This window comes from Labeo rohita, chromosome 10 (genome assembly GCF_022985175.1).
Source record: "Labeo rohita strain BAU-BD-2019 chromosome 10, IGBB_LRoh.1.0, whole genome shotgun sequence".
Classification (NCBI taxonomy): Eukaryota; Metazoa; Chordata; class Actinopteri; order Cypriniformes; family Cyprinidae; genus Labeo; species Labeo rohita.
The window spans coordinates 19,805,750-19,833,471 of record NC_066878.1 but is presented as its reverse complement, the minus strand read 5'-3'; the positions used below and the strand labels follow the sequence as shown (position 1 = coordinate 19,833,471).

General features: G+C 35.9%; 2 protein-coding genes and 2 long non-coding RNA genes across 6 annotated transcripts in view; 2 read left to right on the top strand and 2 right to left on the bottom strand.

The window, feature by feature from the left end:
* LOC127171652 (fish-egg lectin) overlaps nt 1-27,722 on the top strand; it is a 214,884-nt gene that overhangs the window by 111,744 nt on the left and 75,418 nt on the right. The gene's annotated exons all lie outside the window — the stretch shown is intronic.
* On the top strand, nt 744-1,156 carry LOC127171659 (uncharacterized). The gene is made up of 3 exons (XR_007828548.1): nt 744-793; nt 894-964; nt 1,051-1,156. It is a non-coding gene; the product is annotated as an uncharacterized LOC127171659 (long non-coding RNA).
* On the bottom strand, nt 5,979-10,038 carry LOC127171656 (uncharacterized). Of its 2 annotated transcripts, XR_007828544.1 has the most exons (7): nt 9,965-10,038; nt 9,071-9,103; nt 8,858-8,902; nt 8,700-8,776; nt 8,425-8,548; nt 8,250-8,333; nt 5,979-6,238 (listed from the first exon to the last, which is right to left on the bottom strand). It is a non-coding gene; the product is annotated as an uncharacterized LOC127171656 (long non-coding RNA). The 2 variants fall into 2 exon arrangements; XR_007828545.1 differs by lacking the exon at nt 9,071-9,103 and having other exon boundaries at nt 9,965-10,031.
* The window catches only part of LOC127171651 (interferon-induced very large GTPase 1-like), a 29,594-nt gene continuing 23,458 nt past the window's right edge, over nt 21,587-27,722 (bottom strand). Inside the window, exon 6 of the mRNA XM_051120420.1 lies at nt 21,587-26,357. Coding sequence (XP_050976377.1) covers nt 21,751-26,357 — 4,607 coding nt within the window. The 3' untranslated portion in view covers nt 21,587-21,750. The remainder of the gene's footprint in view (nt 26,358-27,722) is intronic.

Here is a 27,722-nt window from a genome sequence, read left to right as displayed (position 1 = left end):
AAAGTTGACCACAGCTTATCATCCTCAAACAAACTTAAGAGCGTATTAACCGGACACTTAAGACTATGATCGCTTCATATGTGAAAGACAATCATCGAAACTGGGACAAATGGTTACCGGAGTTCAGGTTTGCCGTTAACACCGCCTGGCAAGAGAGCATAGGATTTACCCCAGCTGAAATCGCTTTGGGGCGTAAGCTGAAAGGACCATTAGAGAGAGCTCTAACAAGACCACCCAATCCTTGTGATCCTACATACGATACGGTGGAGAGACACGAGAACCTCATCCAGTTGGTTAAAGAGAATGTGCAACGAGCTCAGGCTAAGCAGGGACACTATTATAATCTGAGAAGAAAACAGACTCTCTACAAAGAAGGTGACCTTGTCTGGGTTCATACTCACCCTCTGTCAAAAGCTGATGATGGTTTTATGGCTAAGCTGTCTCCAAAATGGAAAGGTCCTGCCAAGGTATGTAAGTGTTTGGGACCTGTAAATTATACAGTTTCGTTTTTTGATAACCCTGATAATTATGATACTTGCCATGTACACAACTTAAAGCCTTTTTATGGAAGTGTCCAATCTTCCAATGAGGGGGGTGATATATAACAGTCACCAGCCTGTTATAGGACTGAGTAAGGTGAGGTGTTGTTCTCTTCCTCACCACGGTGGGCACTAGAGTGCAATATTTGCTCTATAAGTTATGTCAGGGTATAGAAGATAGAGAACATGGTCTTGACAATGTGGTCGAACTTGGTTTATTGGGAAACTTGCGTTTTATGCTCAACTGAAAGAAAGTAAGGCTGGTTTTTATATGAAATGTATGTTTAACAATGTATTTCATTTGAAGTGTTTTGTGAACATTTGGTATGGTTTGTTTCTATCTGACTTTTGTAGAAAGACTTTGTAGCCATGGGTCAAACTTCTGAGTCCTTGTTGAGAAACTTATGTTTTGTGCTCAACTGAAAGTAAGTTTATATTTGGTATGCAATATATGTTTAACTTACTGGAAGTGATATTTGAATATTGAATATGATTTTGTTTATTTTTGTAGAAGGACTTTTTAGTATCTGGAGGAATCTGGTGCCCTATATGTAGACTGTGGAGGAAGTTTTGTAATTCCCTTTTGTCCGCAAAGATCTACATCTTGCCTTTTATCTGACATTCTTGGAAAGGTCTTCCAGTTTGCTGGGAACTTGAATATTGAGCATATGGATTAAGATGGACAACTAGGTTGGACTATGTGACACATGGACGGGACACCAGATAAGCCTTTAATTACTTTCTAACGCCTCATTCCTCATCAATGGACAGTTTGCTTTGGATTCTAACTTTATTTTTTAGTGTGTGTTTGTTTTGATTTACTGTAAGTATTCCCAAAAAAGTTGCTATGATTCAAGATGTGTACTTAAGATTATTTCTACTAAATATAAAATATCTGTTTTGCATTCAATAAGTGACTTTGATTTCTGTCTTGTTAAATCAACTATTTCATTGCAATCGGTGACCTTTTTATAAGTGTATAGTGGTTTTTCAGTTTGGTTAAACTGGAGACTGTTATACTGTAAACACATTAAACTTTTCTGGTAAAAGATACACAACAAAACTAAATTCCAGAAACAGTCAATGTAGAAATGTTACATCATTAATGATTTTCCATCTCTTAAACATGGAACCAAAACAAAAACAAACAAAAAAATAAATAAATAAATACACACCTCTCTCTACTCACCAAGGGTGCAAACTTTAAACTTGCGTCTTCCTGATGTAGATGTAAGCTTTAAGGTCTCTTGGCTAAACAGCACACAAATGTAGACATAAGGCCAAGCAACTTGAACAATGTTACAGTGCACAGCACCAGAATTACACAAACTGAGTTTACTTACATATGTACTGAGCTTCTTGGACAAGAGAAATCTGAACAGTGAAACTGTTGATGGGCTATACAGGTTCCTGGGCTCACAGCCTCAAACCCAGTCACATGAATGACCTGACTGTGAAAGAATTACCTCTAGCGACCTCTAGTGGCCTCTAGTGGCCACTTACAATGAGGAATAAAGTCTTGTCAATTTACCAACTCCTTTCTGTTTGGGTACTGGTGCTCCATAAGAAAGCTGATTGGCACCTAAAAAGACAATTTTTGCAAATGTGAGTAAACTGATCCTTTTAGTTTGTGTACATGACCATCTTTACATTATTTAAACATGTATGGATCAAAAGTAGAAACATTGATGTTTATGTCAAGACTCAAATTCTCACAGAAAGAAACAAGATGCAAAAAGTTTACACAGAAAGAGTAACGTTTGGAGTACTATTTGGCCATCCGATTTTCTAGTAGCTTTGTAGACAGAGCCATGGTTGCCTGATCCAAGCTTCCCTCCTCTGACATAAAGAGCATCCACGGGTCCTTGGAAAAAACACACAACAACATGTTAATATACAACATGAGGCTGAACTCCAGCAGCAGCTGCTTGTTACTAAACTATGCCTGTACCTGTGCAGATCAAGTGAGGAGACAGTAGGATTGGGGAATAAAAATAAAACCAGAAACAGGCTAGAATTGACATGAATCAAAGTAATATTACCTGGCAGATCAATATCCATTGAACAGTCGCTGTCAGTGCTGTCTAGCGTACTTCGATTGACTTGGAAGAGACACTTTAAAGTGTTCCAAAACATCCGGAATAATACACAGATGTTTCTCCCTACTGTATATTTCAAAATTAACCAAAAGAAAACAAAAACAAGGAAGATTGATTTATAAACATCTCTGATTAGATTAGAGATCTGTGATCGACTTGTAAAGCTGTATAGTTGCTTTATGTTGGTGACTTTAGTTTACTAAAATTAAATTACAAGCACAGTGCTGATGCTGTGCTACACAGAAGTCACACAGTAATCGTATTCTGTTTATTTCTGTCACGGATCTGCAAGGAATGGGACCCAGATGCAAATGAGCAGAAAAAGGTGATTTTATTAACAAGACGTAAACTACAACAGCATTGAGAGTGGGAAGTGAAACAGTCCAAAACAAAGGGGCAAGGCAGACGACGACAATACAGGCAGGAAGGGTGACCACTGAGATCGTCAGAGATAGCAATAGACTTGAGCACAGGAGAAGCAGCTCCAGAGGAAAGACTAGGCAGGAACCTGTAGCTTGATGTAGATCTCAGAAACACCGGTCTTGCTGCCAGGTAGAGGCTCAGAACAAAAACTAGATACTTGAGAGAGAGCTGCAGTCAGGTAGTAGGAGTCAGTGGCCCGGGAACTCTGGAAACAGGCAGGACTAGACCAAACACATTAACAAACAAGACGAGACCCAAGACAACACAAACACAACAAGACAGACAAAATGCAAAAACAGGCAAGAAACAATGGCTAACGAAACCAAAGTAAAGGCAAGGAATATCCTAACTAGCCAAATTAAATATAACAAAACGGTAAAAGAGCTTAGATCCTAAAAAGGAACTGAAACAGCAGAAATAAAGTGATAAATAAAATACTAGATCAAAAGCAAAAAGTAAACTAGACCAGAATGCACCAAAATAAAAAAACACTAAAGCAAGACACAAAAGAACCAAATAGAAACAAGGATACAAATTTGCAGGATAGCAGATCAAAAAGTCACTTAATCAGGATCAAAAGATTAACTTCAAGACCATAGATCTGAAAACACCAAAACGAACCAGCAGAAACACGAAGGAAAAGAACCCAACATATGGAGCAGCACACATGAGGACCAGGTGCAGACAATCAAGCAGACAAGGGCTAAACAAGGGGGCGTGACCAGGGGAAACAAGGAGGTGGGACGAGAGGAGCACGAGGCAGACACAAACATAAACAGAACCATGTGCTTAGACACAAAACAAACAGAGAAACACTGAATAAAGACAAGACAGTCAGGACAGGATCCTGACAATTTCTGTATGTCAGTATTGATTTGTACTGACGTCGTCTTTTACCTGTTGGGTTGTTTTGTTGTTCGGGGTGCTCTTCTGGGCTGCTGCAGGGATTTCTCTCAGTTGACTCGCTACTAAACGTCGCATGAGGCTTCCGGTTAAACACACAAGGACACACTTTGTTTTTGAGTGTTTGGAAGTGGCCTTTTACAGACTTCCGTATTGTCCAGAAACAAGTACAGCCTGTTCTCCCTTTTTTGCTTTTTTCTGCAAAAATTATTGATTAGAAACATCTTTTTTGTTAGCACAGATTACAACTGAAGCATTAACTTGTAAAACTGTCCTAAAGTAGAGCTGCTTTATGTTGTTCATGTGAATAATAAGCAGGTTTCTCGTTCATGTTTTTGGAAGAGGCTCAGCCAAATTACAAGCACAGTGCTGATGCTGTGCTACACAGAAGTTACACAATAATTGTCTTGTACTATTTATTTCTCTATATATGTCAGTATTGATTTGTATTAATGTTGTCAGTTACCTGTTGGGTTGTTTTGTTGTCCAGGCCCATCTGCTGGGCCGCTGCCGGGATGTCCGCCAGCTGACACAACAGTGCTACTTGACGGTTCAGCTCTGCTGCTCTCCGGCTCCACAGGTAAGTATTCAAAGGCATCTTGAAACACTTCACTGCTGCTTCTGTCCATCTCCACTGCTAAGTTTTCGAAGACATCCTCAATGTTTTGTTGCTGCCTCTCTCCATCTCCTCTAATGAGTTTGCATTTATGATATTCGCTTTCTGCATCTTTCCTATTGTTTGTTTCTCTAGACTGCGAATGTACTCTCTATTTAAATACAGTGTCTACAGACTGTGTGTTTGTAACACTTTCTGTCTAGTTCAATCTCAAGGAACAACAGGAGCTTCTACTCTAAAAACCACTGCATGGATTTTTATTATTGTAAGCTTGCCAAGTAATTAATTTAATATAATATTATATATTAATATTCATTAATATATGCACATTAAGGGCATACCCTAGTGAAAAAAAAAATATGCTAAGTATACTTGCAGCCAGACTAATTGTCAGTATACTTCAAGTGTGTTACTGATTAGTTAACTTGAAGTGTGCTATTTTGGAACAACTAATTTTGTGCTAAGTATATTTTAGTTGTAATTAAATTGTAGTAAAGCATAACTGTAAGTGTATTTAGTGTACTTTTATGTGCTAAATTGGAACAACTTCAAGTATACTTAGTATACTTTAAGTAAGTATATGCTGTAAGCTAATTGCATGCTTGATTAGTGATATTAAAGTGTACTTTGTTTGTATTACAAGTATATTACAAATTAATTAAGGGTGTCTTCAAAATATACAAGAAACACACCATAAATATATTATTTTTGAGTAAAAATATGCAATTTTTTTTCCCCAATGCTGAATGCACTCGTTGTCAGGGTCATTAAAACAGTGTGAGTGAAATTCAATTGTTGGCCATGCAATAGTATTTACTTGGCTGTACTTGTGACATCACAAACTAGTAGCTGAACTTCCTGTCCAGTACACTGTAAATCCTAATAAGTTCAGCTTACTTAAAAAAAAAGTTTGGAAACCAATTGCCTTATTTTGTTAAAGCAAACTTAAAGGTAAAACTAAAGTTAATTTAATAATCAGTTTAAAGTAAAGAAAGCAAACTCTTACAGAGTAAATTAACTAATAAATATCAAGTAGGTTTAATGTCATTTCTAGTTAACATACTCCAGGACATTTACTAATCTTACTTAAGATTTAATAGTAAGATTACTTTATTAATTCTATTTACCTAGCAGTGTTATTTTGTGTTGTGCAAACATCTTAAATGCTGTTATTCTCAACATGGATTTAATCTGCCATTTTAAGCTATGGGAACTTAAAACATTTCGTGCAATCGGTTTCCACATTTTCTTTAAGTAAACTGAACATATTTTTATTCGTTCAACCAGCATGAAATGAACTTAATACAAGTTTGAAATTCTCAACAGTTTATTTTTGTAAAAAACTTTAAGAATATCACAATAATGAAAATAAGCTTTTAAAACATCTGTTTTCTTATAATACTCTTTACAGACTTCTTAACTAAACAGCACTTTGTTGTCATAACATTATCTGGACCCACTGGAACACTGTTAAACAATAGAGCATTTTCAGAATGGCATGCAAACAGAACAGCAAAAATAAAATACAGGCCTTTAAAACCCATTCATGACAATTCTTCCCTCCATGATTGCCTTTATTGCATCCACAATGAGGGCATGTCCTCTGGTAGAACTGTGAGCAGGTCTACAACTGCTTGACTGAAGTCTGCATCCACATCCTAAGTAGAGAAATAAAATAGGTAGAGTGTAAATTTCTTCATTTCAATACTGGAAATGTTCTAAAAGCATATATTGACAAGGAACTTTTAATGCTTTTAATTTATAAGCAAACTGATTCATATTGATGACCAGAGTGAGTTTACAATGATCTGTGCAAACATCAAGTACAAGGAAATGTAATTAAGCTTTAAATTATGATCACCAAAGAGAGATGACGAGATTTATAGTGTGACAGTGACATTTCACAATACATGATTTAAATCAGAGCAAAAGTGTAAATTATCATTTGTGTCAACTATTACTGCATGCCTTGTCTTGGAAGTCTTGGAATATAACACACAAGTTCCATGGACTAAATGTTTTGTACATTGTTTTCAACATTATAGATGTGAATTCACAGAACTTTTTTTTTTTTTTTTTTACAACATGCTAAGAGCATTTTCTCTCTTGTTATGGAGTGATGGATCACACCCATCATTTACATGATTTTATCTTAAAGGGTTTGTTCACCCAAACCAAAGATTAAAATTAGCCCATGATTCACTCGCCCTCAAGGCATCCTAGGTGTGTATGACTTCATTCTTTTAGACCAATCCAATCAGAGTAACATTTAAAAAATGTCCTGGCTCTTCCACGCTTTCCATGGCAATGGGCAGGTGTTTCTGTTCAACAGTTCAAAAGGAGTGCAAGAAAGCGCATCCATCCATAATAAAATGTGCCTCACACATGAATAAAGGTCTTCTGTAGTGGACTGATGCATTTTTGTAAGAAAAATATACACATTTAAAAAGTTTTAAACACTTTTCTCTCACTTCCACTAACTGTCATACGTGCAAGCCTTTCCAGGTGGATGTTGTAGGACGTTTGTGTGCATGCGCTGGTGTAAATATGCGGAAGGAATATATAAGGAAGCAAAGTTTCCTTACTTTAGCAAAAGAAAACCAGTCTGCTCTTGGTTTATATTGAAATCCTCCGACATTCTTCTTTATGGATCTTTGTTTTGTACTTCTAATTCGTTACTGGTGTTTCATTTCACTCTGTCCTGTGCTTCCATGTTTGTCACTAATCACCGGCGCATACGCACACGTACATCCTACATCAGCTGCCCGGGATGGCTTCTGCCTATGGCAGTTAGCGGAAGTGAGAGAAAAGTGTATAGTTGTAAATATGGACATTTTTCGTACAAAAACATATATTCACTACAGAAGGCCTGTATTCACCTCTCGGAGCCGTGTGAGGCACGTTTTATTATGGATGGACGCATTTTACTGCACTTCATTAAACTGTTGAACAGAAACAGCCACCCACTGACATTATAAAGCTTGGAAGAGCCAGGATATTTTTTTAATATAACTCTGATTGTATTGGTCTGAAAGAAGAAAGTCATATACAATAGGGCTGTACGATAAATTGCATGCGATTGTCATGCCCATCTTGTCAGTAAAGATGGTTATGTGATTACACAGAGCCTTAGTTCACTGACAAGCTACGCAATATCGCGTTCATACGCGCAGGTGAATCGCATTCGATTATGAACGCGATATTGCGTAGCTTGTCAGTGAACTAAGGCTCTGTGTATTAAATTCCGCTCCATCTGAATGCATGTGATAGAGATTTACTACTAATCACAGAACCATCTTCACTGTCGAGATGCACATGACAATCACATGTGATTTATCGTGCAGCCCTAATATACACCTAGGATGCCTTGAGAGTGAGTAAATCATGGGCTAATTTCCATTTTTGGGTGAACTAGGCTCTTTATTTCAAGAAGTTTATTTCAAAGTGTGTAATGATGTTGTGATCACTCAACACAATTTCACGAATTTAAAGCATTTACACCAATTTCAGTAATAAACTGTTTCACAAAAGACAAATATAGCATCTACTGCAAAACTAAAAAAAAAAAAAAAAAAAATACACAGAACCTTTGACAATTTTTCATAACCAGAACTATATTCATATTGAATAAAACAAAATGATGAGAGCAGAAAATCCAGTAATACTTACGAAACACATCCTGTAAAATTCCTGTGGGTCATCCTCCAGGATGACTGAAAGGCCCTGAAGTACTGCAGTGGAAACATCAGATGACTATGAAAAAATAGAGACAGGCTAAGGATAACAATCATAAGCAAATCATGATTTAAAGATGACAACTACAGTCAACATGATAAAGAAATACCTTTTAATTAACTTGATGTGAAATTTAAAATCCTTTTTTTCTAGAAAATGTCAAAAGTGCAGAGTCTGTGTCCAGTGCTGCGCAGAACTCAGATCCGAGATATGCGACTGAATCCTGCAAAGATCTAAGAACAAACATTAAGTGGCTATTAACATTTTGAAGGACACAATCCATAAACACACTTTTTGAAAAGGAATAGGGTTTTGAAAATTTTGGAAATTAAAAAAAAAAAACAGGTTCACCCAAAAATAAAAATTAGCTATTAATTTACTCACCCTTACGCCACCCAAGATGTTCATGAGTATTTTTCTTCAGCAGAACAGCAAAGAAGATTTTTAGCTGAAAATGTGGCCTTTGGTGATAGATAAAATTTAAGTCACAGACTGTCCATTTTTGGAGGGAAAAAACATATCAAGGAGCACAAAATTAATACCTGTTGCTCCTGATGATATACTGAGGTTTTATCAAGATGATCGATCTGTGGAAGAAAATGAAATAAATGCTTTTAAGTCTCATTTAATGCATTCATCTTATATTTATCTAAGTAGATCCTCTCTGCAAAGTATAAAACACAAATGTAAAGAATGTCTGTTATGTCACAAACATAGCACTTGTAACAAACATAAACTAAAACATCTGAACTTACATTTCCACTGCACAGCAGTCATCAACTGGTATTCTAAAATAATAAAAAAGTGTTATCCATCAATCAAAAATCAGTGAACAATGAACAAACAAAACCAAATGTATAGAGTATTTTTTTTCTTATGTAATGTAAATGGAAACATCTGGTATTTTAAAACTAAGATCGTTAACTTACATTTAAATAAGTTTCAATGTTATATATACTCTGCTTGAGGAGGTGGGGCTGATGGGTCTGCTAAAGACTCGTTGACAATCTCAGAATGCGTGTTGTTTGTTACTGCCTTCACATTACCGTAATTATCATACTAAGCACGCATACTATTTTCGTCGCTACCAGGTATTTCTAACAAATAATGCTACGGCTTGACTACAGTTTAGCACTCATAGTTGCTTTCAAAATCGCCGTGTCAAGTTAAAAATAGTTATTTTAAAAGAACCCGTCTGAAGATGTAGCGTTCTTTTCCATCCGTTTGTACACTGACCGGATTGCGCGCTCTCTAGCGTGAATGCGGCGGTGTCTCTGAGCTCCTCATTCGAATGTACCGCGTCCAGAATAAAATATCCTACAGCATATGCTAAGCGTTTACGAAATTAAAAACGATCTCCTCGTTTGAAGTGTTTTGTTTACTTCTCACTGAATTTTGAATTCTGCAAAACGTCACATGAAACAACTAATTAATAGACAACCAGGCAGCTAATTTTACAGATATGAAGTGGACATTAAGTTAAGTGGTTTGAACAGAAATCGCTTCAAATAATGTGCAGGGTCAACCGTGTTTGAGTTCTTTGAATGGGCTAAGATGTTCCACAAAACAACATGCAACAAAGTGCATAAAATCTAACCATCATAAGGACTAGCAAGCAAAAAAATGAGACTTAAATTAAAAGCTTTTACCTTGATTTTACCGAAATAGATCCTCTGCAAACACACGTTGAGTCTTCAGCCGTTGTGCTTCTGCGACGTAGGGGGAAGGGGCAATTGTCCAGTGTTGCCAACTCCTCAGTAAGGAAAGTAGCTATTGGCTGTCCTAAAAGTAGCTAGAAGGCGCTAAATGACGTCATCGACTAATTTGCATAAACGACCATATGCATGTAATTGTGATGGACGCTGTAGAGAGCGGAGTAACATCGCTGGAGAGACAAAAGGTGAGTAAAAACCACCCTGAATATGTTTAGAACCACAAATGAACTTCTAATGTGGATTCTTTTTTTTTATTTTTATTTTTTTGTTTTTATTTACGATTCACAACCCTCCTCCTTTATCCGGGCTTGGGACCGGCAATAGTGACCCAAAAGAGACACTCTGGCGGAGTTAATTGTTTGTTTTTTTTTTTTTTTTCTTTTTTACCTGGCCCACTTAGGAGCCTATAAAACATTAACATTTTTAACCTTTTTTTTTTTCTTTTTAAGTTTGGTTTTTAACCCTATGGTCCACTAAGAAACCTACAACTCACAGTAAAATATTAACATTTTTAACCATAACATTTTCTTTGTATACAATCTTTTTTTTCTTCTTCTTTTTCTTAAGTTTGGGGTTTAACCTTATGGTCCACTTAGGAACCTACAAGAAGTCACAGTAAAACATTACCATTTTTAACTATAGTATATATATATATAAAAAAATTATACAATCTAGATTAACAAAAGAGATAATAGAAAGAAAATGGGATATAGTAGAGAAAATCTGAGAAAATGGTAACTAGTCTGGCCCTAATTCAGGTTAATTGTATTTTTTCATACCCCCTCCACATACAGACAGGCTGTGCTGGCTCACAGAAAGAGTGGCTCGTCGTCATTTTGGACAAGGCTCTCTATGGCAGGTTCAGCAACTGAGGGAGCTGACTTGAATGAGTAAGCAGCTGATGTGCCAAAAAGCTGCAAAACATTATCTGGGAGCTGATGCTCATAGCAAGCCTCACCAGACAGCTTCAGTCCATATCGGATGTACAGGATGGAGTTAAGGGTCTGCAAGGACATCCGATTTCTGAGCTTGCTTTTTACCACACTCATCTGGCTGAAAACTCTCTCGACTTCAGCATTCGAGTGTGGTAAGGACAACACAGACACAGCAGCCATGGCAAGTTCTTGAAATGGGTTGATATCAGCTGCATCTCTGAACTTCATAATCTCACTCCAGAAACTCATTGTGTTTTTTGTCTCATTCCATTTGCTAAGGTGGATGGCACGCCATTGCTGGACAATTTTGTCTATGTCTGCAGGGGAGTAGCCGAGGAGCTTGGCTATTTTTCCTATTTCTCCAGGGCTCTTATTGTGCTTTAAAGTTTCCTCCACATTAAAAACTGACATGTACTGCAATGCTTCGATGTTGTCCGGCAGTCTCACCCTCAACTCATTAGTGAGAGAGATGGTGAAGGCTACACACCGCTTTCGGACATTGATTTCATGCTCCGGCACAAGATGGAGCTCAGCTGCCTTTGATTCAAAAAGGTAACCAAGGTACGGTTTGGGACTGATGTCTCCATCTATTGGCCCTTTAAGAACATCCATTTTTGCCAGTGGATTCAGCACCCTGCTACTCACAGACTTTATCAGGCTAACCAAGCTTTCAAGTAGCTTAAGAGGATCTACTTGTTCACCCTCAAAAGCCTTGATGGCCAACTGTACCTCACCTAGCACTGACTTCAAAAATGTCAGATACAAAATGTTTTGAGGGTCGCTATACATGGAATACAACACCTCAGCCATGTAGCAGTGTTCACTGGACTTGGTGACTGAGAAATGCAGCCTAAGCTCCTCCCACTGGTCCAAAATGCGTGAAACCGCAGGTTCAATGGAGAGCCAACGTGTGGCACAGACCTTTGTTATTTGTAAAGGTTTTTCCCCACAGTTGATGGTCTCATATATGGCCTTGTAGGCCTCCCTGCGCTTTGGAGATACTGAAAACCAGTTATAAGTCTCTCGTACCAGGTATTCCACGCTACGGGGGATGGTGTCATTGGAAGCATGACTTACAGCAAGCTGCAGAGAGTGGCATACACAGCGAATAAGAACAAGATCTTTAAGGCCATACTCTTCCTTCAGGACTTTATGGACCCCATTGTTAACCCCTGTCATGACAGAGGCATTGTCAGTCCCTATCCCCAGGAGTTTCTCTTTTTTTAGACCACACTTCACGAGGAAACCCACAACAGCACAGGCTATAGATCTGGCATCTCCTCCCTCCAATTCAACAAGCCCCAGAAATGTTGAGACAACTGTCTGCTTGGTGTCACTAAAGTACCTTATCACAACCCCCAAGTATTTAGAAACACTTATATCTGTGGACTCATCGAGGAGGAGGCTGAAACTTTGTTTTGTTTTTTTTTTTTTAATCTTTAATCCTGATCACCCACATCTGCAACCAACTTTTTGAGGAAGTATGGTGCTAGAACACCATTAATCATCTCTGTGCACTTTGTCCTGTGCATTTTGAAATGGGTAGCTGCAGTGGAGTCTGAGAAAGCAGCTCTACATGCTTCTCCAATGTGGTCACATGCTAGCATGGAACAGTGTTCAGCGATAGCTAATGCCATGGTGGCCTCAGCCTTTTTAGCAGAGTCAATTTTTTGAATCATAAATGGCAGGCTTTTTTGGGTGGAACTATCATAAGGCTTTGCCTTTTGAGTGTGTTTTTGAGTTGCCTTGTGTTTTTTTACATCACTAAGTTTGGCATAGAAATCAGCCTTACAATACAAACAGTATGCCCGTGTATTGTCTCCAATAAACGGCTTTAACCAACCTTTGAATTCAGGGTTTGATTCCCACTCCTTTCTATATTTTTGTGTGTACAGTTTAGACATGATGAACTGGCTAGCTAGTTTAACTTATGTCACAGAAAGGCACAAACACGACGAGATAAGTAAGTGGACCAGACGAGTAAGTGACTGAGGCTGTGTGAGTCAAACTAAATGCAGCTTTTTATTTTTGTTAAGTGATTTAATTATTTTAGACAAAGTACATTTTACATTTTAAATCCCTTGCTGAATGCAAGACAGGGCGGGATCAGCCAGCGGCGGCTTCACGCACATGATGCGCGATTCATTTGCAGTCAGGACACGGAGGGGTGAACATCTCCGCGCTCTGACTGCAGCTGGGAGGGGCTGGTGCACGAGAACTGGGCCGCCTGTGAGTGCTTTGCCACGGGGGATGGGTCAAACGGCAGCACCCGCTGCTCGTTGAGAAGAGTAAGAACAATGTGCGGTTTCACGTCAAAAAGTCTCTAAAAGTCTCCAATAACACCAGTAAAAGTCGTTAGATTTGTCGCTAGTCGCTTTTTTGAAAATGTGTCGCTAGAGGGGTCTGAATACTCGCTAAATATAACGACAAAGGCGCTAAGTTGGCAACACTGCAATTGTCGCCCAGTGCGCATGCGTAACAGCATGTCTTGGACATTTTGAGTAATTTTACTTAAATTTCATTAGTTATGGGAACTATCTGTTGTAATATTTCAGCAATGAAAAAAAAATTAGTAAACTCAACATTTTGGTTAAAATAGAGTAAACTTACTAGTATTTTTATAGCAAGGAATACTATTTGGTTTTACAGTCTAGAACACTTTTTCTAGTGTTCGTATGGTGTGCTGTTGGTATAAAATTATAAATGCATTGATGTGCATGGACCCCTCTGTGACATTGTATCAATTTATTAAAATACTTAAATCACAATTACAAGAGTAGCATTTTGTATGTATGCATACACTTCATTTAATAATGTTTTAAATGGGCTTTAAATGCATTTATCATGTTTTATTACTTTCTGTTGTAAGCATGAAGTACACTTAAAAATTACTCCAAAATTTTACTTAAAGCATACTAACAAGTTCTTTAATAATGTACTTTAAAAGTATACTTTCAATGCATTGTTACATTTCAGCACACAGTTAAAAATAATACTAAAATATATTTACATAAAGTGCAAATAAATACACTTTTAAAAACAAACAAAACTACATTTCAAGTATATTTTTAGAAAATATATTTTTTTAGAAAATATACTAAATTACAATTATTTTAAAGTGTGTTAAAAGTTGTATTGTGAAAATAGGTAAAAGCATGGTGGTAATACACTTATAATATATTTAAAGTTAGTACAACTTTTGGTTAGTATATTTGCAATGTACTATTGAAACAGGAAATATATTACAAATACAATAAAGTATACTTTTTTTTCACTAGGGTATATTATTTAACCACCTGTTTATCAAAAAAGAATACTGATTTCCTGATTTTTGGGCTGGCATGAAAAGTACCCCTAAATGACTCTCTAATGAGACATATAGTTACTTATAGTTAGAATTTCAAAAGTGAACTACCACATCTGCTCTTTGGAAGGAGGTATAGTATGAAGGTAAAAACAGTAGCAAAACTCGAGAGCTTGCTAATTTGAATGTGAGAACTTGTAAAATTAATATTTGTATTTGTAAGTTGAAATTTATACTCACAGCTCTGATGTGAAAAGCTGCATCTATCGATTTGCACACACAGACAATACTCAGAACACCTGTGTTTTGAATTCGAAGTTGCAGATTAATAGTTACAAATGTGGGTAACGCTTTAGATTACAACCCGCAAAGAACTACGTAAGTAAACTGAATTTACGGTGTATGTTTCTGTAATTATAGTGTACCTATAAAGAACGTACATGTAGGTATAAGGGAACAATATGTTATATTTGGGTAATAAGGGGATAATAAAACCAGATATTCAACCTGCAAAGAACTACATAAGTATACTGAATTTACGGTGTACGTTTCTGTAATTATAGTGTACCTATTAGTACGTATGTGTAGGTATAAGAGAACAATTGGCTATGTTACGTTTTGGTAATTCGGATGTAACAACCAGATATGCAACCTGCAAAGAACTGCGCAAGTAAACTAAAGTTACAGTGTATGTTTCGTAATTACATTGTACCTACGTGTAAGTATAAGGGAGCAATATGTTACGTTTGGGTAATAACGGGGTAGCAAACAGATATACAAATAATTTATAATGGAATTACTTAAAAACTTAACAGGTACCTGTTCTATTAAATCGTAAGTTTGGTGTATCTATACGTAAGCTTTTTAAAATTACTGGGAAAAAATACTCTTGTTCCATGTAGTTACAGGGTAAGTGTGCCATCTGCGGGCTGTAAATTAAAGTGGCGATTGTTCCGCCCTTGTTCAACGAAGTTACAGGGTAGGTACAATACATAAACACACAATCTGAAAATATATCTAAAAATATTTTTTATAGTCGCTAATCCCACTTCTACCTCTAAACCTAACGTTAACTATGACTGAACAGTAATAAAAATATAAAAAACAGGAAAGTGCAATCACAATCATTTATTTATTGCAAAAATGTCAACAGCCATACAAAAAAGTAATCCAAATAACGATGCGTTTGCAGCCGCAGTCCTCTCTGGCGGAATACAGTAGGTTTGAGGTGCAGTAGGATGAGAGCAGAATTTAAATTGTTAATCGCTGAAAATATTATCCAGACTATTGTCTTGATCCACTCCTCGAAGGCGCCCGCGCGTCATTCCAACACATCTCACCAGAAACAGGCATGTCCTAGTCTGTGACGAATGCAGGCGAGAGCCAATGAACATCCGATTTTCCTGTAGCAAAATGCACTTTAGCACGGGTTTATGGCTGTTGCTGCTGGACTCGCTGCTAGAGATGGAGATGAAGATCGCCGGACAAAGCCTTGAATTTGGTCCTGGTCCTCGCAAATCGTATGGATTCTGAAGATCTGGGTTACAGCACGCAAATAAAATTGTTTAATTTGTAATTATGATGCGTGTTCGGTGTATTTTATGGTTCTATTGTTAGTCACAGCATGTTAGAGAAAACGCCTTTGTGTTCCACCACGGCAAACGAAGTTAATATTACATGAATAATTAAACGATTGCAGAAATATTATTTATTTTAAGGGTTTAACGTGTAGTCATGATAACATTATGTAAACATATTTTTGGAAACGAGCTGGCAACAGAAATCACACAGAACAGAATGAAATGTTATAATTTCATATTAAGTAAACGTTAAATGTTTAGATGATGTAAATATGTCAGTATTGTACATTTAGTGTCTGTAAAAATGTAAATAAATGTACATTTTGTGGAACCACATTTTACGTCGCGTTGTTATATGTATTGAACCTACCCTGTAACTTCGTTGAACAAGAGGGGAACAATCGCCACTTTAATTTACAGCCCGCAGAGGGCACACTTACCCTGTAACTACATGGAACAAGAGTATATTTTCCCAGTAATTTTAAAAAGCTTACGTATAGATACACCAAACGTACGATTTAATAGAATAGGTACCTGTTAAGTTTTTTTAAATTAATCCATTATAAATTATTTGTATATTATTACCCAAACGTAACATATTGTTCCCTTATACTTACACGTAGGTACAATATAAATACGAAACATTCACCGTAACTTTAGTTTACTTACGCAGTTCTTTGCAGGTTGTATATCTGGTTGTTACTCTCTGTTACCAAAACGTAACATATTGTTCCCGTATACCTACATGTACGTTCTTTATAGGTACACTATAATTACAGAAACGTACACCGTAAATTCAGTATATTTATGTAGTTCTTTGCAGGTTGAATATCTGGTTTGTTATCCCCTTATTACCCAAATATAACATATTGTTCCCTTATACCTACATGTACGTTCTTTATAGGTACACTATAATTACAGAAACATACACCGTAAATTCAGTTTACTTACGTAGTTCTTTGCGGGTTGTAATCTAAAGCGTTACCCAAGTGTGTAAAGTGTCATTCACATAAACAAAATGACAGGCACAATTGTGTACTACACATTTATCTTTGCGCTTTACTTCAGTTTCGCTGTACAACCACAAGTCGGCACTCACAACCTCTCAGATCTGGCAGTACAGCCTCAAATCCTAGCGCTTTGACTTTTGCTACTCCTTTTGCGATATTCCTGTAGCAAAACTCACTCGTGCACTTGTAAATGCAAACTTGAGAGAGCAGAGTCGGGGGCGGGGCTGGGGTGGGAATGAAGTCATTTTATTGGTCGATGCCTCACCAATGAACAACGCCAGCCACAATGCAAACATTTGTATGCATATTAGGGATGAGCGGATCGATCCTGAAATATCGATACTTTCGATACTGACGTTGAATCGAAAGGATCGATCTTCACATAAAAATATCGATTGTAAAGTGCATTTTTAACCATTCATTTTATTTATTTTACAAGAAGTTTGGTTCATAAAATAAGCCTCTAAGATGAACAATAGACTATTAACGAAATATTGTAATATAATACGAAATATAATATTGTCTCCTGCTCATCGGAACACACGCAAATGCTGTAAGACAGAAACAATCGATCACAGATAGCGTTCGCTGCTGACACTTCATTCAGCTTTGATAATAATCAGAAATGATGCTTCTTTCTCTTCTTCTCATGGCATTGAAATAATAAAGCATTATTTTAAAAAAATGTTTCTTGAGAAGCAAAGTATATTAGAATGATTTCTGAAGGATCATGTGACACTCAAGACTGGAGTAATGATGTTAAAATAATTCATCTTTGATCACAGATGCTTTTTAAATTACATTTTTCAAAATATATTACAAAAGAAAATAGTCATTTTAATTGTTCATTTTCCCAATCTTGCTGTTTTTACTGTTTTTTGTTTTGTTTTTGTTTTTTTTTTGTTCAAATAAGTGCAGCCTTTGTTAGCATGGTTAAAGACACATTACAAAGTCGTACTGACCTCAAACTTTTGAACAGTATAGTGTATGTGAAATATTTATTTTAATTAGGCTAGTTTGTGTAAGTAAATTAATTTAAACTGGTTGTTAAAAGTTAAAAGTAAAAAATTGGTTGTTATATTCTATAATTGCTGTCTGTAAGAAACAATTTGTGCTAAAGTTAGGCCTTTAGGGGTACAACAGCCTGGCAGCTTTTTACACAAAAAAAGAAAGAAAAAAAGAACACAGTTTGCAACAGTAACCACAGTATTTGTAGTAAAACTGCAGTAACAACACATTTACCATGGTTAACACTCTCTCTTTTGGCTTGCATCCTTTTACCATGGTTAACACTACAGGAACATTATTTCAACCATAATATTTGTAGCAAAAACCATGGTAATAAAAATTAATAATACTAATAATACTACTACTAATTATTATTATTAAAATAAAATACGAGGTATCACCCATCCCTAATGCATATGTATCAGCTATTTTTTAAAATGCTTGGAAAATATTTTTATGAAATATCATTAGTTTTACTGGTTTTTACAGTATACATCAGTAAAAGCACAGCAATGTCGTTTAATTGGTTGGAGCCAGCCAATGAAGTGGGACGTTTTGTGCGCGATGACGTCACTACACAGAGCAGCTCGCGCTAGGGATGGGCGATACCTCGTATTTTATTTTCGATCCGATACCGATATTTTGAAGCCAAGTATTGGCGATATCAATACCGATACCGATACCTCTAAACTAAACTGATCTTTTAAATTATTTAAAGAATAAAATCAGTAATTATACTTACTTAACATTATATTTGAAAGTCATGTGTTTTAAACATTTCATAAGCGTTTTTTTTTTTTTTTTTTTTTTTTTTTTGATAACACTGTCAGAAATAAAATGTTGTATTTTAGAATTTACTGGGCAGTAACCTCAAAGGTGCACCTTTCTTTACCCCTAAAAGCCAGGGAGCATGCTAGTACCATACAAGTACACACGCATTAAGGGTAGATAAGGTACAAAGGTTACATAAGTACTAAAATGTATAATAATAATAATAATAATAATTAGTAGTAGTATTATTAGTATTATTAATTTTTATTACCATGGTTTTTGCTACAAATATTATGGTTGAAATAATGTTCCTGTAGTGTTAACCATGGTAAAAGGATGCAAGCCAAAAGAGAGAGTGTTAACCATGGTAAATGTGTTGTTACTGCAGTTTTACTACAAATACTGTGGTTACTGTTGCAAACTGTGTTCTTTTTTTCTTTCTTTTTTGTGTAAAAAGCTGCCAGGCTGTTGTACCCCTAAAGGCCTAACTTTAGCACAAATTGTTTCTTACAGACAGCAATTATAGAATATAACAACCAATTTTTTACTTTTAACTTTTAACAACCAGTTTAAATTAATTTACTTATACAAACTAGCCCAATTAAAATAAATATTTCACATACACTATACTGTTCAAAGGTTTGAGGTCAGTACGACTTTGTAATGTGTCTTTAACCATGCTAACAAAGGCTGCACTTATTTGAACAAAAAACAAAAAACAAAAAAAAAAAAAAACAAACAAACAAACAAAAAAAAAAACAGTAAAAACAGCAGGATTGGGAAAATGAACAATTAAAACAACTATTTTCTTTTGTAATATATTTTGAAAAATGTAATTTAAAAAGCATCTGTGATCAAAGCTGAATTATTTTAACATCATTACTCCAGTCTTGAGTGTCACATGATCCTTCAGAAATCATTCTAATATACTTTGCTTCTCAAGAAACATTTTTTTTTTTTTTAAATAATGCTTTATTATTTCAATGCCATGAGAAGAAGAGAAAGAAACATAATTTCTGATTATTATCAAAGCTGAATGAAGTGTCAGCAGCGAACGCTATCTGTGATCGATTGTTTCTGTCTTACAGCATTTGCGTGTGTTCCGATGAGCAGGAGAAATAGTTTCTGTCCTACACAATATTTCGTTAATAGTCTATCTTCATCTTAGAGGCTTATTTTATGAACCAAACTTCTTGTGAAATAAATAAAATGAATGGTTAAAAATGCACTTTACAATCGATATTTTTATGTGAGGATCGATCCTTTCGATTCAACGTCAGTATCGAAGGTATCGATATTTCAGGATCGATCCGCTCATCCCTAATATGCATACAAATGTTTGCATTGTGTCTGGCGTTGTTCATTGGTGAGGCATCGACCAATAAAATGACTTCATTCCCACCCCAGCCCCGCCCCCGACTCTGCTCTCTCAAGTTTGCATTTACAAGCAGTGTTGCCAACCTAGCAATTTTGTAGCTAAACTTAGCAACTTTTCAGACTACCCTAGCAACTATTTCTTCAAAAAGCACCTAGCAACAAATGTAGCTATTTTTAAAATCTATTTGGCAACTTTTAGCAACTGTGACTCATGATAAAAAGACACACATTTTCCCTCTAAATTACACAAAAATTGGAAATCAAAGATGTCTAACAGTTCCCATATGACGTGAATAAATTTGCTAGATGCAGTTGTTCTATAATAATTGTTCATTTATGATAACACCCTGTTATTAGTTTGTCAGTTAGTCAGTAAAAAATTTAAGAAAAATAGAAAAGGTACTGGTAATTTTCTAAGTTGTAACCTGAGAACAAAAAGTACAATGTGTCATTTTAAATTCAGGTTAAAAACCTGTGAAAAAACCAATACTGAAAATTCCTTCAAATTAACACAGTACATTGTGCCCTACTTTACAGACTTTTCTTAAAGTGTAGCATACTAACTAACTACCAATACACACTGCTTAAAAATATAATTGTTCAGAATGTATAGTTAATAAGAAAATACATAAAATGTAATTGTATGCTCTATTCTGTGCAGTTTTGTGTTGTGATTACATAATAATGTCATCGCACAGTGACATCAAAACGTCATTTAGCAACGTTTAGCAACAAATTGTCCTGCCTTTAGCAACTTTCCCTAAAAATTAGTTGGCAACACTGTTTACAAGTGCAGGGGTGAGTTTTGCTACAGGAATATCGCAAAAGGAGTAGCAAAAGTCAAAGCGCTAGGATTTGAGGTTGTACTGCCAGATCTGAGAGGTTGTGAGTGCCGACTTGTGGTTGTACAGCAAAACTGAAATAAAGCGCAAAGATAAACGTGTAGTACACAATTGTGCCTGTCATTTTGTTTATGTGAATGACACTTTACACATTTGTAACTATTAATCTGCAACTTCGAATTCAAAACACAGGTGTTCTGAGTATTGTCTGTGTGTGCAAATCGATAGATGCAGCTTTTCACATCAGAGCTGTGAGTATAAATTTCAACTTATAAATACAAATATTAATTTTACAAGTTCTCACATTCAAATTAGCAAGCTCTCGAGTTTTGCTAGTGTTTTACCTTCATATATAGTATGCTACAGAAGTTGTTTAAATTCCTTGTGTATTAGAGGGCGTAATGGAATGATGTGATATACAAACAAAATATTATTTATATTTATAATTTTTTAATTTTTTTTTTTTATTGTCATTATAATTATTATTATCAGCATACTGTAACAATACAACTGTCAATACATGGCATTATTTATTCAGGTAACATTGTTTGCATATGGCTTTGCAGATGCTTAAAAGCTTCAAAATGAATTTACCTGTTGTCAGCAGTGTGTATAACAGACATAACACAGCAAAACAGCTCTCAAAACACTTACAGGATTAAATGTATTCAAATTAAACAGAAAATCAAAACTTCAAAAAAAAAAAAAAAAACCACCACACGTCAAAAATATCAGAAAGTAACATTTAGGGCATTACAAATGTAGAGCATTGCAAATCTACAAATGTAACACACACACTCGAAACGAAATGAAAATAACATTATCAGTATAAGTTCTATTACCAAACTACCAAACTAATTTGAACAGAGGCCAGACAGACACTTATTTGATGTTTACTTTAGGCTTTCATCTGCCTGAATCTTTGTAATGTCTTTCCAAGATGAAGGTATATCCGCAGACTTTGCATTGTACTTCTCTGCAAACCGCTGATTAAATTGTGCCATCACATATTTCCAGTATGCTGAGGCCTCTGTGCTGGGGTCTGGATCAATTTGCCAGTCTGGATAGATTTTACTGTATTCCTTATATGGACGCCAGTGATCATTGGTGTCATGGCACTTAAAACTTGTGTTGCTGTAAACCGATGATGTACAGATGTTTGTCACTAGTTTTTTAGAATTAACAAATCTGTAGCGACCGAGACCTTTTGGTCTGTGAATTGAGACAAAGTGTTTAGTGTGGGCTTCTCCTCCAGCCTCACATGGTGCTTTACAGAATGGACACTGTTTCCCACAGCCCCACACTCGCTTGAACATCAAGTCCTGTGGTTTGGTTTCAAGACAATCTATTTTGCTTTGAAAATCTCTTGCTTGGAAACTTTCTTTCAGACATGTATCCATATTGTTTACATAACACTTTAGACATTCAATGAATTTTTTCTGATTTACATCGTTGAGTCTGCTGATTTTATCCACATCATCCTTGGAAAAAACAAGCTTATTTTCCAGTTTCTTGCAAATTGTTTTGATGAATCCCTTGATGTCATTTATCTTTGGGTCTTGCTCTGCCTCTTCAATAGCCTGTTTCATTTCATTGGTGCCTTCATTGAGGAGCTTTTCCTCTAATTTGATCATTCTGTTCTCAGCTGAAAATTGCTTTTTAATTTTGTCAAAAATAAAGTCTTTAACAAATGTTTCATATGACTTGATGAAACAGAAATATGTTTCAAATTTAAATTCATCAAGAAGATTTTTCAAGACTGAAATTTGAAATGTCGTCCTTGATCTGAAAATTGCTGAGTTTTCACCAATCACCATCTTGTCTGCCATTTCCATGCCCAAGTTCTCAGTAACATATCTTTCCAAGGCAGGTTTTAGGCATTTTCTCGTGAATTCATCAGCTTTTTTTGAACATTGGTCTTGTTCGTGGTAAAGGCCAATGAAGTCAGAATGGTATGTGTGTTTGAAGTTCTCCAAGGCTGTTCGTGGGTTGTTTTCCTGGATAAATTGATTGTGAATCTTTTGAAATTCTCTGCTTGCAAAGCCACAGATGTATAATTTAAGTGACAGTTTAAAATCTTCGTTTAGCTTAAGGTCTTCATGAGTCTTAAGTTTCTTATCAATAATTTTAAGAATTTCGCTGATGTATGTGTCATCATAATCGTCCTTACTTTCACTCTTTGTTTTAACAAATTCCCAACAGATATTGATAATGTTGTCTGACATTTCTTCAACTCTCTTGGTCTTCTGAGCATTCCAGTTTTTGGATATAAGGTTACTTCTGTGAACCACAAATTTTCTGTGGCCTTGATTTTGAAGATCCTTCACTTTGTCAAAGCTTTCAGTCATTGAATTTCCTTTAGACTGAAGATTATTCCTTAAACTATGCAAAACTCTTGTCATGATATCTTGTGGTTGAAGCACTGTGTATGACAATGTGCTGACAGTCTCCTGCCACATCTTTTCAAACGCTTCATCCAGCATAGAGTCTGTCATGTCTGACTTTTTCTCACGACAGTCTTTCAGCAGGTCCAGGACTTTTTTCTCCATTGTGTCCATGTATGTCTTTTTGATTCCTTCAAACTTCATCATTCCATTTCGACGTGAAAGAGCTGCATCCAGTTTGTTTGTGATAGAATTTAAAAGTTCTGTCTTTAGAGACTTGGCAGAGTTTATAAAGTCTTGTTGAAAACTTTCCACTAGTTCAACATGACCTTCTCCTTGTTCATAGTATGATTTGATCTTGCCAATAATTTCATCTTGTCCTTTTGAAAGCTCAACATCTGCTTTTTGTAGTAAATCACATCGAACATCTTCAATGGTGCATTTCTCAGAGTTTTCAAATTTTCCATGGTTTAAGATCTTTGTTTCAGCCTCTAATGCCCATGTGTGCATTTGCTTTCTCAGTGTCCAGTCCCATTTGTTGTACTCTGTGCACAGTTTCATGTATGCATCAGCCACCAAACTGTTTCTGAAGCTAAAGATGAATTTCTCATATTTCACAGCAGTCCACAAGTCTTTGGTCCATTTAAAAAAATCATTGATGTCACTGGGCTTGCAACCTCTGAAGATCTTCATTATATGCTTTTTGAGAGCATACAAAGATTCACTATAGCCAATATTCACTGGTGCCATTGGGGGGTTTCCATGCCACAATCCAGGGATGTAGTGGTTATCTGTTTCAGTGTCATAATTCATTACATCTGTAAATTTCTTTAACTCCATTTTGTTCTCCATTTTGGCTGCAGCTTGTGTCATTTCGTTCAGTTGCTCCAACAAAAATCTACAGTCTCTCATTTTTGAATTATGAGCTGAGACATCAGCAACATTCTGGTGTACAAACAAACACGTGTGTTTCTTTCCTATTTCCTTCATCCTGAGGAATGCATGAACAGTGATTTGTAAAATGTCTTTCATCTCTGTTGAATTCTCCATGGCGATGTTGACAATTGTTACATCACTCAGTCCAACAACAAGAGTTGCCAACTCATTGTCGTGTTCATAGCTGTTGTCCAGTTGTGCGAGCTCAGGGGATTTCAGTCCTTGAGTGTCAATTATTATTATATAATCACAATTGAGTTCTGTGTTACAATCTTCTGTTACTTTAATGAGCTGCATAAAGGCTCCTCTGGTGCATCTTCCACTGCTCACTGCAAACTGAACTCCAAACATGGTGTTCAGCAGTGTTGACTTTCCTGAACTCTGAACACCCAAAACAGTGACAACCATAATCTTGTTTTTGGGCTCCACCAGTGAGTTTAATTCAGAAAACACACTAGTAATCCATTTCACATGGATATTTAACGAATCTCCATCCACAAGTTCAAGTGGGAATCCATCCAGCAGTAGTTGAGCACAGAGTTTAGGTAAATGTTCCAGTTGTTTTTGGTGAAGTGCATTTTCTGAGAGTGAAACTGCAGCCTCGTAAAGCTGGCTCATCTCTCGAATGAAGTGCTCCACTCCTAAAGAACTGTTTGAAATCTTTTTATCAAGCTCAGCAATTTCTGTCTTGTTCCCACAAACATCTTGACATTTCTGTTTGTACAGTTCTCTGAGTTGATGCAGTACTTCATGTGAGTGATTCTCCAAATTGATTCTCATCCATTTTAAAAAGTAGGACCTTTCTGGTTTTGACATTGCACTGATAAAGCAGCTCATAGTAGAAGACATATCTGTTCTGTATTGCTCTTCTCTGATTTTTTTTTTCTGCATCAGAAGTTCATTTTTGTAGTCCTCAATATCCTGAACCCCAGCTTTCTTCAGTTGGCATTCCTCCTTCTCCAAATTGGCCAGTTTCTTCAAGATTTGCCCTTGCAAGGGCAGCTCCTCCTCCTTGAACTGGATTATATCATTAATTTTTGATGTGATTTCATTTGCACTTGCTTTGGCACGCTGACATTCTTCAGCATCCTCATCCACCAAAATTCCAAGATTTTGTGCAATTTCAGCTAAATGAGCAACTGAAATTTTGCGGTTGTTGTTTTTAATTGCATATTGCAACTTGGTCTGAATTTTGTCAACGAAATCTGAATCATGATGACTGGCCAAGATTAAATTGCTTTCCTTCAGATTGAGCTTGTTGATTGCTGCATTAATTTTCAAATTGATAGAGCTCCCCACAAAAAATAGCTGAGGCATAGATTTCTGACTGGCAACTGAAATGAAATGTGTATTTACAAGTTGTGATTCAAAGAACACAAACACAGCAGTCGAAGCCTCACACAGAAAAGTGTACTGTGTTTCAAAGTCCTGGATGTCACCTCTCAAGTTTGCAATCGCTACAGGCTCAGGAAAGACATCAATGTTCTTGTTTCCACAAGGAAGATACCAGGATATCTCAACTAAGCCATTTGATATTTTCTTTCTGATGTTTCCACAATCCATGTTAAAGTGCACAAATGTATCAGTGTGCTGCTGTGGATTGCTGAGCAGCTTATTCAGAATTTCTGATTTGGAAATGTTGCACCTTCCAAGTCTCACAAAAGACACTAAAGGTATTTCTGACAGAACAATCCTTTCTTCCACAAATGCACTTGGATCTGATAAGGAGTGTGGTCTGTATTTTTTCACAAGATCTCTCATTGCCCAAAGCATAAGAGTGATCTGATTGTTATCACTGTTTGGAAGCAGCAGAGGCACTGCAAACTGACACATTGACATCTTCACAATCATTTCCTGCTGAAGAAAACTGTCAGAACAAAGGAACAAAGCAGTCAAAATGTCTAAAGGATTTACTGACTGAGGACAGTCTGGTTCAGTCTCTTGATTATTATCACACTCTGAAGCTTCTGCCCCGTCTGATGAGGAACACTTAACACTCCTTGCTGTTCTTTGTAGCATCATCAGTCTCTTTAAGAAAACCCATGGCAGATCTGAAAGGGACTGAACAGGCACATCTGTGATACTGGTTTTGTCAATCTGCTGCACTCTGTGTAGAGTGAGCTTCTTACAATAGTACTCTGCCAAACCCAAATTTTCCAGGATTTTTTTTGTGTTGTTTCCTGTAAATAATAAGAAAAAAAGAATTAATTTGTTTGCATAATTTTTTGGATGATCATTTATAAAATGAAATCACAAAGTTTACCCATGATCAGATGCCATGTGCATCCTGTTACAGTGTTGACTGAACGTGATATCTTTTAATATGTCTTTATGTCAGTTAATATCAGGGGTGTGAAGTAACATATTACAAACACATAAGCTGCCTCCATAAAAACTGTTGGTAACAGTTTAAAATAAGTTCTCTTTTGTTAACATTAGTTTACAGTTAGTTAGTTCATTAACAAACATAAACTAACAATGAACAATATATTTTTACAACATTTATTAATATTTTTTATATTAGTTAAACATATTCATGTTCATGTTAATTCACAGTACATAAACTAATGTTAAAAGATACAACTTTACAATTTAATAATGCATATAAATTTGTTCATCTTAACTAATATAATGTTAGTGTTAAATGAAACTGCAAGGTAAAGTATTGCCAAAGTGTTATATATTGATCTCTCCCTGTGTGTGTGTGTTTAAATCCAGACTGCCAGAGGGTTACTGTAAATGCATGTGCCCGCTGGGCACCATTTTCCTAATGCCATCGGGGTGGCTTTTGAGCTGATGGCTTGGCAATCAGCGCTGCTTGCAGTTTTAATTATTCTATTGTTTTTGTTGTTGTTGTTGTTTTTTTTTTTTTTGTTTGTTTGTTTTTTTTGATAATTTGTTAATTATATAAAAAGTGCATTTGAATCACAAATCACAATTTTAACTAGAAAATTTCCCTAAATCACACCTGTCAATGCTTTCCCTGTCAGAGCCGCATGTAAGCAGTTGTAAGCAGTTGATCAGAATTTAACAGCCTATAATTTCTTGCTATAATGGAGCTATCTGTCACACAGTATTTTTTCTTACAGTTACATAAAAAAAAAAAAAAGTTATTGCAATGCTAAATTTGTTGCAGTTTTGCGCTTTGGCTTTTAACAGTCTGAGATATTTTAATATTTTGTATAATAAAAAGTATCTTCGACATCATAATTGTATAGTATTGTTGTTTTAAATTTCACATATTTTACTTAAAACAGTCTTCATGAACACTTATTCAGTTGTTTGTAATATATGTCATTGGTGAAAAAAGTTAGGAGCTAGCTACTTTTGGTAGTAACATTTCCTGTAGCTATAGCTACTTTTTTAAAAGGGTAGGTTGACTCACTTAAAAAGTATGTATATTGCAAAGACTTTAAGGGACTGTGAACTCATGTATTATTAGAGTTTTCTTGTTTATGTGTGTAAATTAATTTAAAAGTGTCATTGTGAGTTTCTCATTTTTCCAAGTTTTTCAGTATTCAGTATTTCAATCATAATAAAACGAC